Below are 12,845 nucleotides of genomic sequence, written 5' to 3' on the forward strand. Positions count from 1 at the left end.
ACTCCTCATTCTATCTGCTTCATCTATATCATACTGCTGTGTAGCACATATCATCAAATTGAGTGATACAGTTCCCATTTAATCACAGCTCTGGACAGGGAAAAATATGAATAAATAAACACTTGAAAGGACCTGCTCATCTCGTCAGCATTGTTGTCATCTCCCACAAAGCCTAAACAAATATGTCTGTCAGGTTCCTTACCTCTTTGAGAGTAGTCACAAAATGGACGTCGAAGGTAATTACAGAGCTGGAGATATGGAGGGAAAACTTTGTGTGTGTGTTGTGTTATACTTCATATCCCATATAGAAAGAGAGAGAAAGGAAGTGAGAACGTAACTCAGTTGCTCTCTGGTTCTTTGCTTGCGAGTAAATGGGTGAACTAGATTATCATACTACTGTCTGTGTGTGTGTGTGTGTGTGTGTGTGTGTGTGTGTGTGTATATATATATATATATATATATGTATGTATGTGTTCATTTTCAGAGTTGAAATATCCCTGCATATAAAATTTACACAAATTAAATGACAAGATTTTTAAAATCATGCAAGCAAGTAGTAGGACTTTTTTTTACCCTGTGCTTTATGAAACCAACATTCACTGCCCCTTTGTTAAACAACTTTTTGTAATTTGATTGTTTACTATTTTTGAGGTCTTATGTTGTAGACTCAGTCTTATATATGCAGTATATGCCTTCGTCTAAGCCACTAGAACAACAGAAGAGGCTATTCAAGTGCCCAACATTGATGGTGTCTGTTTGCATGTCTGAATGTCTTTGTGTGTGTGTGTGTGTGTGTGTGTGTGTGTGTGAGAGTGAGTGAGTGTGTGTGTGTTTGCCTCCCACACGGCCCCACTGCTGCCACTCACTGTAAACTAGTCTGCAGCTCGTCACAGACAGACGTTGACACACTCCCAGTCTAATGTGCTCATTAGGGACTGCACAGCACACACATAATTGATAGCCATGACACACACGATGCACACACACATTATTGCAAAAAACAGTTTCCTTTTTTTAATGCTGCAGTAGAAAACAAGGTTATATGAAGTCATATAATGGGGGTTCATTGTCAAGAACAACAACAACAGAAAACAAAAGAACGAAATGAAAAAGACTAACGGCACAGAATGCATAACAGTATCTGTGCTGTTTACATGCCGATATTTTACACATAAGGATTTTTTTTTTTTATTTCTCTACACTGGCAGCTGTCAGTTACTTCAGCAAATTAACTGCCAAAAATGTAGCAGAACTTGTCACTCAAGGGGTTAGTGTAACCATGGTTACCTTTCATATCCCAAAAAGATAAAGCTGCAGTGTGGAATCATGGCAGAGCAATTAGACAGAACAAAAAAAAAAAGAAAAAAAATTAAATTTAAAAATAATATTAATAATAAAAAAGACCAATCAAAAAGGCATTCAACGATATGAAACAACCAAGAGTGCTTATAAATAACAGTTTACATGTGAAATATCTTCATAAAGTAACATCTTTTTTGTACAACCTTTAATATCTTTTTAGTGTTCATACAGCGGCACATGTAGAGTAGTGTCTGGTAAAAAGAGGCTTTAACCCTTTGAGCACGAGTCGGGAATAAAAAGATTCACCTGTTGTCACCCTTTGTTACCTCCCCTTTTTTTTTCGTATCCTTTGATTAAATAACACATTTATAAAACTATTGTGCAAAACAATTTTATTTATGTCTTCATATACTGTGCACCAGCAGATAGTCATAATCCTTTTAAATTAAAAATATAGAAATGATGCATAATTTAGACAGGAATTACTTAATATGTTTTTATATACATATTTTACACAGACCTGAATTAATATAGGTCCCTGATCGACCAAAGTAAAAGACTTAAGATTTCCTTTTTTTTCTTTTTTATCATATAGCTAATATGCTTGTGTCAAGTCCTGTGAGCATCTTCCAGACAAGTATGAAGCCCAAGGTGAAAACTTTGCACTGAATACAGAATCTTCTTGCATTCATTTGTAGCATTAGACTGCTGTATGTCTGGGAAACAGGCATTGTGGACACAATGCACACATTGTCCAACTAATTCTCACAATAGCTTAAATAATTCCCAATCTCAAATCTTCAGTCTGTAGTGTTTGGATCTTAGATGTAGAAGTGCTTTGACGTACTCAGAGGGTTAAATTTTAAATGCTGACTCCAGCACAAAAATGTTATAGAAAAAAAAGATAAGAGCGAGCAGGAAATTGAAAACATGGGAAGAAAAAAACATGGAAAGTGCACCAGATTTAGTTATAAAATGTTTAACTAAACTGTTTTATTTATGCATGCAGCTTATCACACCCCAGTGATGCCAAAATATAAAGGAACTTAATTTCCATGTACACAAAATACATACCACTTCATTTTAGAATCTCTTTTTTTTAAACCTCCATTTACTGTGTCTTCTCAATGACCACAGCCCCCATCTGCACATTATGAAAAAAAAATCACTAGTCCTATCAAAGGAGATCACATCACACACTCAGATCATAAAATCGAGTGAGTTGGGCATGAGAGTGAGTACCTCACACTGAAACAAAGAAAAAAAACCTGCTACAATGCAAAATTTAAAACTATGTGCCAAAACTCAAAGCAGTAGTAGTATGGCATCTTTGTGCAGTTCCATCATGTTAATAATCCTTTCTTTTCTTTGTAAAGAATGTCTGTGAAAGGATAAAGAGAGACAGAGCAAGAAAGAGTGAGCCATAATGAAAGAGTGCAGCATTGTCCCCAGCCAGTGCTACTGTTTTTCCAGCTCACAGACATACATGAGATGGTCCTCGGGGGACTTCCCATGAGTCTTGCTCAGGTGAAGCTTGACCGCATGCTTGCTTGCAAAAGTCCGGTTGCAGAGCTTGCATTGGTACATAGCCCCACTTTCGTCGTCATCAGGGGAGGGTGATGGGGATTCAGTCGGGGGCAGAGAGGTGGTTAAGGACGAGGGTAGGGAGATGGGTAAGGAAGAGGATATGGATGTGGGTAGAGAGGAGGGTAAGGGGTGGCTGGATGAGTGAAGGTTAGAGAGCAGTTTTTCAGAAAGTCCTTTGGTGTGGCGTTGTTGATGGTGTTGTGATATCTGGCTGAGCAGCTGCTCACCAGAAAGTTTGGCCAAGTCTCGCAGACGGAAGCCCAAATGGGATTCCAAGTGGCTGACATAGGTAGATGGTGAGCGGATCTGAGAAGCACAGTCACTGCAGAAGAACACTGGGTGACCTGAGTCCAAGTTTTTCAAGAACTTGGTGCCACCGGTTCTTCTAAGCTGGTACTTGACATTAGCCAACCAATGGGATATTGTAGTCATTGAGAGGCCAGTGAAACGGGAGATGTGCATTCTCTCCTGTGGGCTTAGGTCTGACATTATGTACTTGCCATCGCTTGTTTGCCTTAGACTTGAAGCAAACTGGGCTTGTAGGATGAGGAGGTGTTGAGGGTTCCAGTTGGATTGGCGGCCTTTACGTTTTTGGGCTGGTGAAACATCTTCTGTTTCCTCCTGTGTGACACCTTCAATGTCAGAGCGCTCGGACTGGCTGGTAGGTGTGGAGGACTTGGAGACAGTCTGACTTTCTGTCAGGTTCCTCAGCATGTCAGAGATGTCTGACAGGGCGTTTTCTCTTAAAGGGGAGGTGGACATGAAGGAAGCTACAGCAGCTGAGGCTTTGGTCATAGTAACAGTGGAGGGGGGATGAATTGAAGATGGGGTCGAAGCAGTGGAAGAGAGACCGGTCGAACCCAGGGAACCGCTACTGCTGTTTTTGTCAGCATTTTTGCCTTTGGTGAGATCTATGGGTTGGTCGTTGTTTAAATGTTGCTGGTAGAAGTAGCGGTCTAAGTGGTCATTACTGGGTTTTCTGGTCTGTGCTGGTGGGGTGGAAGCAGCCACTGCTGCTTTCTCTGCCAGACTGTTGCTCATCTTGAACAACATACTCATTGGATCAAGGGAGGGCAGGGCAGGCTTAGCGGCCTTCCCCAGGTGGGCATTCATTACTGACTGCAGTGCACTCAGAGGATTGACAAATGGCTGTTCTGGAGGTGGATGGTCTGTAATGATAGCTGTACTGCCAGTCAGGGAAGCAGGCAGGGGTGATGTCACAGCAGCTGAATCCACTCCATTTTCAACAGACTCTGTTTTGGAAATATCTCCATTTGAATCTCCGTGATTGGCTCCATTTCCATCTCCAACTACTTTTTCTACTCCACTTGTATTCTCAGGAGTCTTACAGCTTCCTACCCTATTTTCTTTGGGGGACTCTCCTTGGGCTGAGTCCCCGGCCTCACTGTTGCATGGTGACGGTGTGGTACGTCTCAGAGGAGAGCACCTCACACCACCACTGGGCTCTCTCATTTTCTCCTCCACTTTGGCCACTTTCTCTGTCACTTTCTTGACCAGTTCCTCCATAGCATGGAAGTTATTTTTGGGCAACGGAGAGGTCTGGCGGCTAGGAGGAGACATCAAAGGATGGCTCTTACCAGTAGGAGAGAGGATTTCCCCACCAGGGAACATGTATTTAAGGGGGGAGCTCTTCCCAGAATTACCAAGAGAGAGCTTCATTATGTTTGGGAGCTGATACGCAGCATGGATACTGGGATATCCACCCCAGCTTGGAGCACCATTTTGGGCTTTGTTGATGGCTGAGGTCACTGTGTTCTCCAAGGACTTGAGGATATCAAGACCACCTTTTGGACTTTCATCCAGATCCTCTTCAGTCAGATAAGTGTATTTTGAAGAAATATCAAACTTTTCCTCAGCCTCCTCCTCAACTCCTGCCTTTTTCTCCTTGTTGAGATTGTTACCATTGTTGATGATGGACTCTTTAGTGCATTCCTCCTCTTTCTCCTCCTTTTTTATCTCCACAGCCATGGAAGTGGGGGAGATGCTGGTTGGAGGAGGCACTGGGGCAGGTGGAGGGGAGAAGGTTGTCGCAGCCAGAGGAACAGACTGGACCTTTTCTTCAGCTGTTGAATTGGATGTGGGCGCTGAGGTGGATGACTCTATAATGGGTTTGCCTTTCTTAATAGCAGAGTTGGTGACTTTAATAAAGTGTCCAGTCACCATCATGTGAGCTGTTAGTTCTTGCAGTGTATCATGAGAGCTGCCACACTCCATGCATTTGAGGATCTGTGACTTCCTGGATTCAAACTGCCAGGCATAGCTGGCACCGTTCTGGTGTCCATAACGGTTGTTAGGTGTGATGTAGGGGTTGGAAACCCTCTGGAGTATGTCATTAGAGTCGTTGAGGGAGGTTGGCTTCGGTGTGGTGCCTCCATTAGAGTCAGGTGAGCTAGGGATGTCTAGGTCAACGGGGGCTCTCTTTCGAGCTGTGGAGATAATCTTAGCTGCCACTGGTGTAACAGGCTCTTTCAGAGGCACTTTCTGGTAGTGTTTTGTCTTGATCATGTGGACACTTAAGTCCTGAAGGGATTCAAAGGAGTGTCCACAATACATGCACTTCAGAACTTTTTGTGCATCCTCCTTCCCCTCCATCTCTAACAAGGAACGCTTTCTGGGCTTTGACCACCGTTTTGCACCCTCACCATCTGTCTCATGGTTATCATCGCGGTAGTGGCCTGTCTCATTCATGTGTACTGTGAGCTCCACAAGTGTGTCATAGGCTGCACTGCAGTCCTTACAGCGGAATTTGCTGGCACCAGTGAATATAGAACCATAGAGCTTGGAGCTCTGCCGGTACAGCTGGACGGTACTGAAGAGGTTGGGTTCTGTAGATGCTGTGGATACAGCCACTGTGGGATGCTGAACCAGGGCCAGTCTGTTGTGGTGGTTCTGTGAGGCCTGCTGGAGGGTTTTAGCCATAGCTGTCTGGTGCCAGTCATAGCCTCCACTTCCACAGCTGCTGCTACTGCTGCTACTACTGCTGCTGCTGTGGCTCCTGGGGGGTTTTTCTGCAGGGGGCTGGCTCAGGTTCAGATTCAGTGTAGACCAATATGAGTTGGTCAGGAAGGAGGTGTAAATGGCCTTCATCTTTTCCAGGCTGTCAGCCACAGACCCTGTTGTTGTTAATATGGCCTCATCTCCACTTACTGGGGCAGTGGCATTGGCAGCAGCCATCATGGCAGAGGAGGAAGACAAAGACAGGACATTTGAGGGGTCTTTTGAGAGGAGGACATCATCCTCATTTTTGAGTGAGGAGCTTTCAAAATCGGACATTCTATCACTGGATTCGCTCACGTGAGACTCACTGTCCAGCTCCTGACCAGAAAAGTCAGCAGCATTGGGGGAATCATGGAAGCCAGTGGATCCTGCCCTGTCCTTGAGAAGGAAGTCCTTGTCCTGACATAGGAACTTGGCAGCAGGTTCCTCCCCTTCCTGAGCTGAGTCATCTCCATCCAGGTCTTCATCCAACAGGGCTGCTTCCTTCTCATCTTCAGGGACATATGCTGCTCAGGGAGAGAGAGAGAGAGAGACAGAGAGAGAGATTTGTTAGAAGCACACTGACAGCATATCTAACAGAGATTCTCAACTCTGTATTCCTGTTTCATCACCAAGCAGGAAACTGATAGAAATGCAAGATACTGGCATTCACACTTTCTCCAGAGGAAACAGAGCAATCATCCAGTGACATTCACAAAGTATTTCCTATCATAAACTGTTGGAGTAATTCTGTTCTAACTTCCCCCTTTTACATTGACATTGTTTTCAAATTGGGATCAAGTCGCCACCCCCTCCCATTCTCTCTCCACCCCCAGGTCTTTGTTCTGTATTGCAAACAATCAGAGACAGCAAGAGAGAGAGATGGAGGATAGAAAGAGAAAAATGGAGGGAGGGAAAGGGGAAAATGTGTCTTCAAATAGAACTTGCCACCTTATTCTTCTCAAGGGGCAACAGCTTGAAATTAAAACTAAATTTGAAATTAATGAAGCACATTCTGGCGGTGGCATTCGTTTCTGAAGTAATAAATTACTTGTATCAACCTCGGAGACAGCGGTTCCTGTCTGTCAATTAATATGTCTTACGCTTCTTCTGCAGAGTCTAATGCATTCCCTAACAGACACACTCGCCATTTAAATTAAGCATGCATTTTCACTCATTACACTGCTCAGCCCTCGCCTCCTCGTAAATAAAAATGAATGTATGTACGTTTGCCTGCGACAAATCTCTCCCCGCAAAACCCATTTGCTTCAATTACCAAAGATTAGAAAAAGTTTAGAGTTATTATTTACAGTTTAGCTTCGGGGACTGGGCTTGAGGCTTTCAATTTATATTCAAATCCCTCTAGTTTAAGAATAATACAATGGAAATCATACAGAGAAAAGATGTATCAAGACAAATCACAGTCTCGCCTCTTTGTACATCTATGAATGTTTTCTTTTGTTAATAAGTCTATCAAAAGGGTAAAACAACAACCGATGAGAAATGCTGCATGCTCACACTTTGAGATTAAGGCTGGATTTCTGAATAACAATTGAAGCACTCCCAGGCACATGCATACACAGACCTCTTCCTTGTTTTAGCAACACTGGCAAAGAATAAGAGTGTGTGTGTGTGTGTGTGGGGGGGGGGGCTTTGTGCCTTGCATTCCTCTTTGTAACAGGTCATCAGTCATCTAACCTGGTATGTAAACACAGAGTGAGCTGGTCATTGGGATGGGTGTGGCACAGAAGCAGATATTCTGTCACAATCTACCACTTTCAATGAAACACAAAAGTTGAATAAATGGGTAAAAAAGAAAATTGTCATCTATGATGGCACAGTGAAATTCCCTATAAACAACTGAAAGAGGAAAAATATGCACAAAATAACAAGGTTGAAAACAAAACTCCAGATAATGCCTACAGTTATGTGAAAATGAGGGCTTGAAAACAGGAAAATTCAGGCTACCAACACACTTCAGCTGTTGCCAAATCCCATCTATTACTGAGCAATGTGTGTGTGTGTGTGTGTGTGTGTGTGTGTGTGTGTGTGTGTGTGTGTGCACGCTAGTACTGCATCAGCAGCATAACAGACAGGAGTCTCTGTCATTGTCAAGCCACTGGTTGCCATCGGCGATGATACGACACTGCCGTGGGATAAACAGATGCACAGAGACATAGATATCCCAGAGCCCATCACACATCATACACACACTCACTGACTCACACACACACACACACACACACAGAGCAGTTGTACTGTAACTGCTGTAGTATAACAACTCTTTGCCTTCAGGCAATCTCAGGAGCTTCTCTGTTGAACATGCAGTCTGCTCCAACATTCAGTCTAACAAAAACCATCAATTTGAAACACTTCAAACATGTTATCTTGTATTAAATGCTGGTATGTGCAATTAAAAAACTGATCATTATCTACACTGCATGAGTTACTGTTGTCTCTTTTACTTTCTGAAAGTGCAACTATCTTAAAGGTTTTAAACCTTGATGATCCCTTTCAGTTGTATAATTTACACACACACACACGCACCCTCTCCCCCCATCTCTCTCCCCCCTACTCTGTCTCAGAGACACATCCACCCGCCCGCACATACGTGCAGCCAAGCAGACCCACATGTACATGCCATCTGTTCTGAATCAGCCAAAACGACAGCTGTTTAAGAGAACAATGCTCTGGCTGAGGAAACAGCCGAACACAGCAGCCCGGTGCTCTCATCAAGGCCAAACATCAATGTGAAATCTCCTTTAAAACACAACACACACACTCCACTTCAAATTAGCTGCCTTTGTGTGATAAGAACACGGTGTGTAATTGTGCGCGTGTGTGTGTGCCGATTTGTGTACCTGCGAGCCTGTGATATGTATAGAGACACATTCAGAGGATCAGGGAGGAAACACTGTTTGCCAGCAAGACCAGTATGTGCTGAATGAAACCTTGATGTGTAGGCTACATCCACCTACATGGTGCATGAAGCACAGCTGATTTCTGGACTTGTTTGAGGCAGAGGATGTTAAAATACAAAAACATTTTGACATTTAATAGGTGAAATGTTACAATAAACAGATTGAATGACCTGCATTGAATAGGCTGCAATGGCAGTTTTGGTTCAACCACAGCTGTCTGCATTGTCTTGTGACATCATAAAATGTGCAGACCGTTATGGTTTCAATAGTCTCAATATCCATTTTCATATAATTATCTACCTCACCATAGTATCTTTAAAAAAATGCTTGTTCATGTTCATTTTGAACCTGGCTTCTCTCAGAATATCACTGCCCACCAAAAGCTTGGCAGATGCAAAGAGAAACCTAAAATGGATATCATTGCACATTTTTTTCATAGAAGACCCAGTGATACATTATTTGCTGTTTCACCATTGTCTCTCTTTTTAGTACTTTCAGTCAAGTTTACATTCATACTACTACAATTTCAGTGGCAGAGGATGGACATTTCAACAATTTATCCATTACTTCATTATACATCACACCAGATGGTGAATCTAAAGTGTATCCTGTCCAGTCAGCCTGTCACAGCTGGTACTATATTGGTTACTGAGACAATAAATATATTAAGATCAAACTCACACCAATTTGTAATCCCATTCATGTTTCTATTCCTGCTAAAGACAATTGTGTATTTCTTTATTATAACAAATGTATCATAACACATTTAATTTTTTCTCAAATTAGATTGAGTTACTTGATCTATCCTCATATACACAGGTAACTGCAGAAGCATGAAGTACAAGTAGTCATGGAGTACATCTTACTTACTAGCAGTCTTATTAGTTTTATAATACTAGAAACTCACTGTGATATCATTATTGAGTTCAAGGCTGTTCATTGTCCCACTGCTTTTTTTTGTTAACACAGAATGGTTTTGCCGTGTTTGTTGTGTTGTGGGAAAGGGTCGCTCCACACCTTATCCATTCATTGTTGTAACTAATGCAGTCAAATAAAACTGCAACAGAATTTGTAGGGTAAATCAAAGAGAAGAAGGAGAATAGAGACACTGCATTTATTATGTGGTATAAGGAGAAGAGACTGAGGGGAGAGGAGGAGAAGGAAGGAGGAAGAGGAGGAAGGAAGGGCTTGGAAGGAAGTCAAGACTGGGGCTACACACACACACATACACACACACACACACACACACACACTGCACATGCAGAGATGATCCCCAAGGCCACTGGCTTAGGTCCAGGCTGCAAGGTTCACAACACTATGACCGAGGATACTGAGATAAATATGGAGAAACACATCTGCACACACACATGCACACAAAACCACTGGAGTAGAAGAAGCCAGGGCCAAACACACCAGGTATGCAGGTGCTCTTTTAATTAGCAGAGAGAGAGAGAGAGAGAGAGAGAGAGAGAGAGAGAGAGAGAGAGAGAGAGAGAGAGAGAGAGAGAGAGAGAGAGAGAGAGAGAGAGAGAGAGAGGTGGAGAGAGTTCCAGATGAATTGTCAGCAGGGTGGAAGAGGTGGTTTGATCTCATTTTCAGGAGAACGGGCTGGGAGAGATTGCCAATTCTGAAACCTAGGCAAGTAAGCAAACACCACAGTTGTTTCTGGGAGACGGTAGAAGAGCTTGGAAATTATTCTTGACATCTGAACAAAATTACAAATCTGTCATATAATAGCAAATTGAAGTAAATGGAAATTTTGGATTTACAGCCACATCAAAAATACTTAGAAAGATTATGAAGCCGTGATTCTGAACTATGTCTCTGTATTCTGTCTGTGCGTGAAGTGAGGAAATGCTTATGCACTCTGCAGATGTTATGATGTTAGGAAACAGTTTATCATGCTTATATAACCACTTAACAGCCCTATCAGACACACAGGCACGTCAGCGCTGTTTGTTTACACTTCTGCTTAGACCACGCAGTTTCAGGGTGTGTGTGTATGAAAGAGAGAGAGAGAGAGACAGACCGAGAGAGACAGAATGTCCACATCAGTCTTGTGTGAGGCAACATTTTTGGTCAGACAAAGCTAAAGACAAGTCTGTTAGCCTAAAATGAAAGCAACCACCATCCAAATTTTATCACATGTACCCTATGTGAGAGTGTGTTTATACATATTTGTGTGTGACATGTATCCACCCCTTGCCATTTCCCACTTAATGAGATCCTATAATCTCCACCCTCACCTCCCTCCCTTCCTCATTTCCATCCCTCCCCAATCACCAGTGCAACCCACGTTAATGAAGTTAATTGAATCTGAGATCGATAATGCTTAATTATTGTGATTTGACATGCACAGACAAATTGGTGGGATGGCTTGTGTGTGTGTGTGTGTGTGTCTGCAGAGAAAGTGGTTAAAGGGGCATGTCTGTCTGCAGTGAGTGCCGTGGGACTGGTGAGGCATGCCATTGATCCCAAGAGGTGTTTGATCGACCCAGACGCCTGACGAATTGAGCTGTTCCTTCAACCGGCTACATGAGTTACCAGACTTGCAACATATTTACAGTATCATTGGAATATGACACACTAATTACTTTTCCACCGGCACACAGGGTTACTAGAAACATACAAATAATGTATAACGAAGTCATGCAAAAATTACTATAATAGTTGTGTGGGAAATTACACTGTGTCTGTGGTAATCAAAAGTGTTTCTCTACTGTATAGTGTTTTTTTGTTTAAATGTCCTAAATATCTAAATATTCTTGTGACATGAACAGTATTCATAGAATAATACACAGTAGAGGTTTTTGGTATTCACTAATCTAGCGAGATTTATAGCTGTTAGATACTTGTGTTTGAGGTATTCCTCTAAAATGTTTTTTATATGTATATATATTCATTTTTTATTTCAGGCTTATATCTGTATATACTATATATGAATTATTTTTATGTGGAACTTGCTCCATGCTGATAAGTGGTAATGAACAGCATGATAGTCCAAACTATGCAAAATGCTTTTCAAAAAAGCTGAGATAATATTAGCATATACAGCACATGTTGGCAGTGGTGTTACTGAGTGAGGGAGAGAGGGAGGATGAGAGAGGGGAGATTAGATTTGGAGTGGCAACAGTTAGTGTGTCTGTCTGTGGCTGCAGTAGCGTCGCAAGACACAGAGATTCTGCAATTATTCAGAAACACGGGTCCTGCTGTAGCACACTTGTGTATGTAAACGTAAATGTTTGTGCGTATGTGTCTCTGTGTGCGTGAACAGTGTTACCCTGGCTAATCATCTCCCCATGCCACTCAACTGGGGAGCTGCTGACAGTGTATTTACATGCTGCTGTTACAGTGCCAATACAAGAGTGTATGCCTGGGCTAGAGAGTTACTGAGACACTCACTGATGCATGCGTATGTGTTGTATTTATACATATGCAGTATTTATTTATTAAGGAGATCATTTTTTTCTACAAATAAAATGCAGCACCATCTCAATTTAGTTTGTCTGCCAGACGAAGTCAACTTAACACCTAAATACTGACTTTTAACTGTGGGTATTAGTATGTGTGTATATATATGTATAAAAAACAGTAACAAAATGTAAGAACTGTGTGCCAGCTAATTATCAAGTCAGTATTTCCAGCTAAGACTCTTGGCATCCTAAAAACACATGAGAGTGGTGAATATTTTACACACATACACACACACAGTCATGTTTCCATCACTTCAGAGGGCAGTACGGTGATATTAATTTCCTGGAGACCTACCCTAGCCATAACTATAACCACTACTACCACCACTACTGCTAAACATTAACCCTTACCTTAACCTTAACTTAAACCAATATTGTAACCTTAAATCACGTCTTCACGCTAAAATGAAATGATTTATGTTAAGGGGACTTTCTGTCCCCAAAAGGAAGTTGAGTCCCTACAAGTCCCTACGTCCCCACAACATGAGTAATACAAGCACACATTCACACATCCCCTGGGATGAGTGCTCATGACCTTAGGCTACCCTGTGGACTTTGAGACGGT

General features: G+C 42.2%; 1 protein-coding gene across 1 annotated transcript in view; it reads right to left on the bottom strand.

Annotated features, from left to right (window-relative positions):
* Positions 1 to 988: 988 nt before the first annotated feature.
* tshz3b (teashirt zinc finger homeobox 3b) overlaps positions 989 to 12,845 on the bottom strand; it is a 36,306-nt gene continuing 24,449 nt past the window's right edge. The window contains exon 3 of the mRNA XM_018692870.2: positions 989 to 6,413. Within this exon, the coding sequence (XP_018548386.1) occupies positions 2,761 to 6,413 (3,653 nt within the window). The 3' untranslated portion in view covers positions 989 to 2,760. The remainder of the gene's footprint in view (positions 6,414 to 12,845) is intronic.

This window comes from Lates calcarifer, linkage group LG2, assembly GCF_001640805.2.
Source record: "Lates calcarifer isolate ASB-BC8 linkage group LG2, TLL_Latcal_v3, whole genome shotgun sequence".
NCBI classification, from domain to species: Eukaryota; Metazoa; Chordata; class Actinopteri; family Centropomidae; genus Lates; species Lates calcarifer.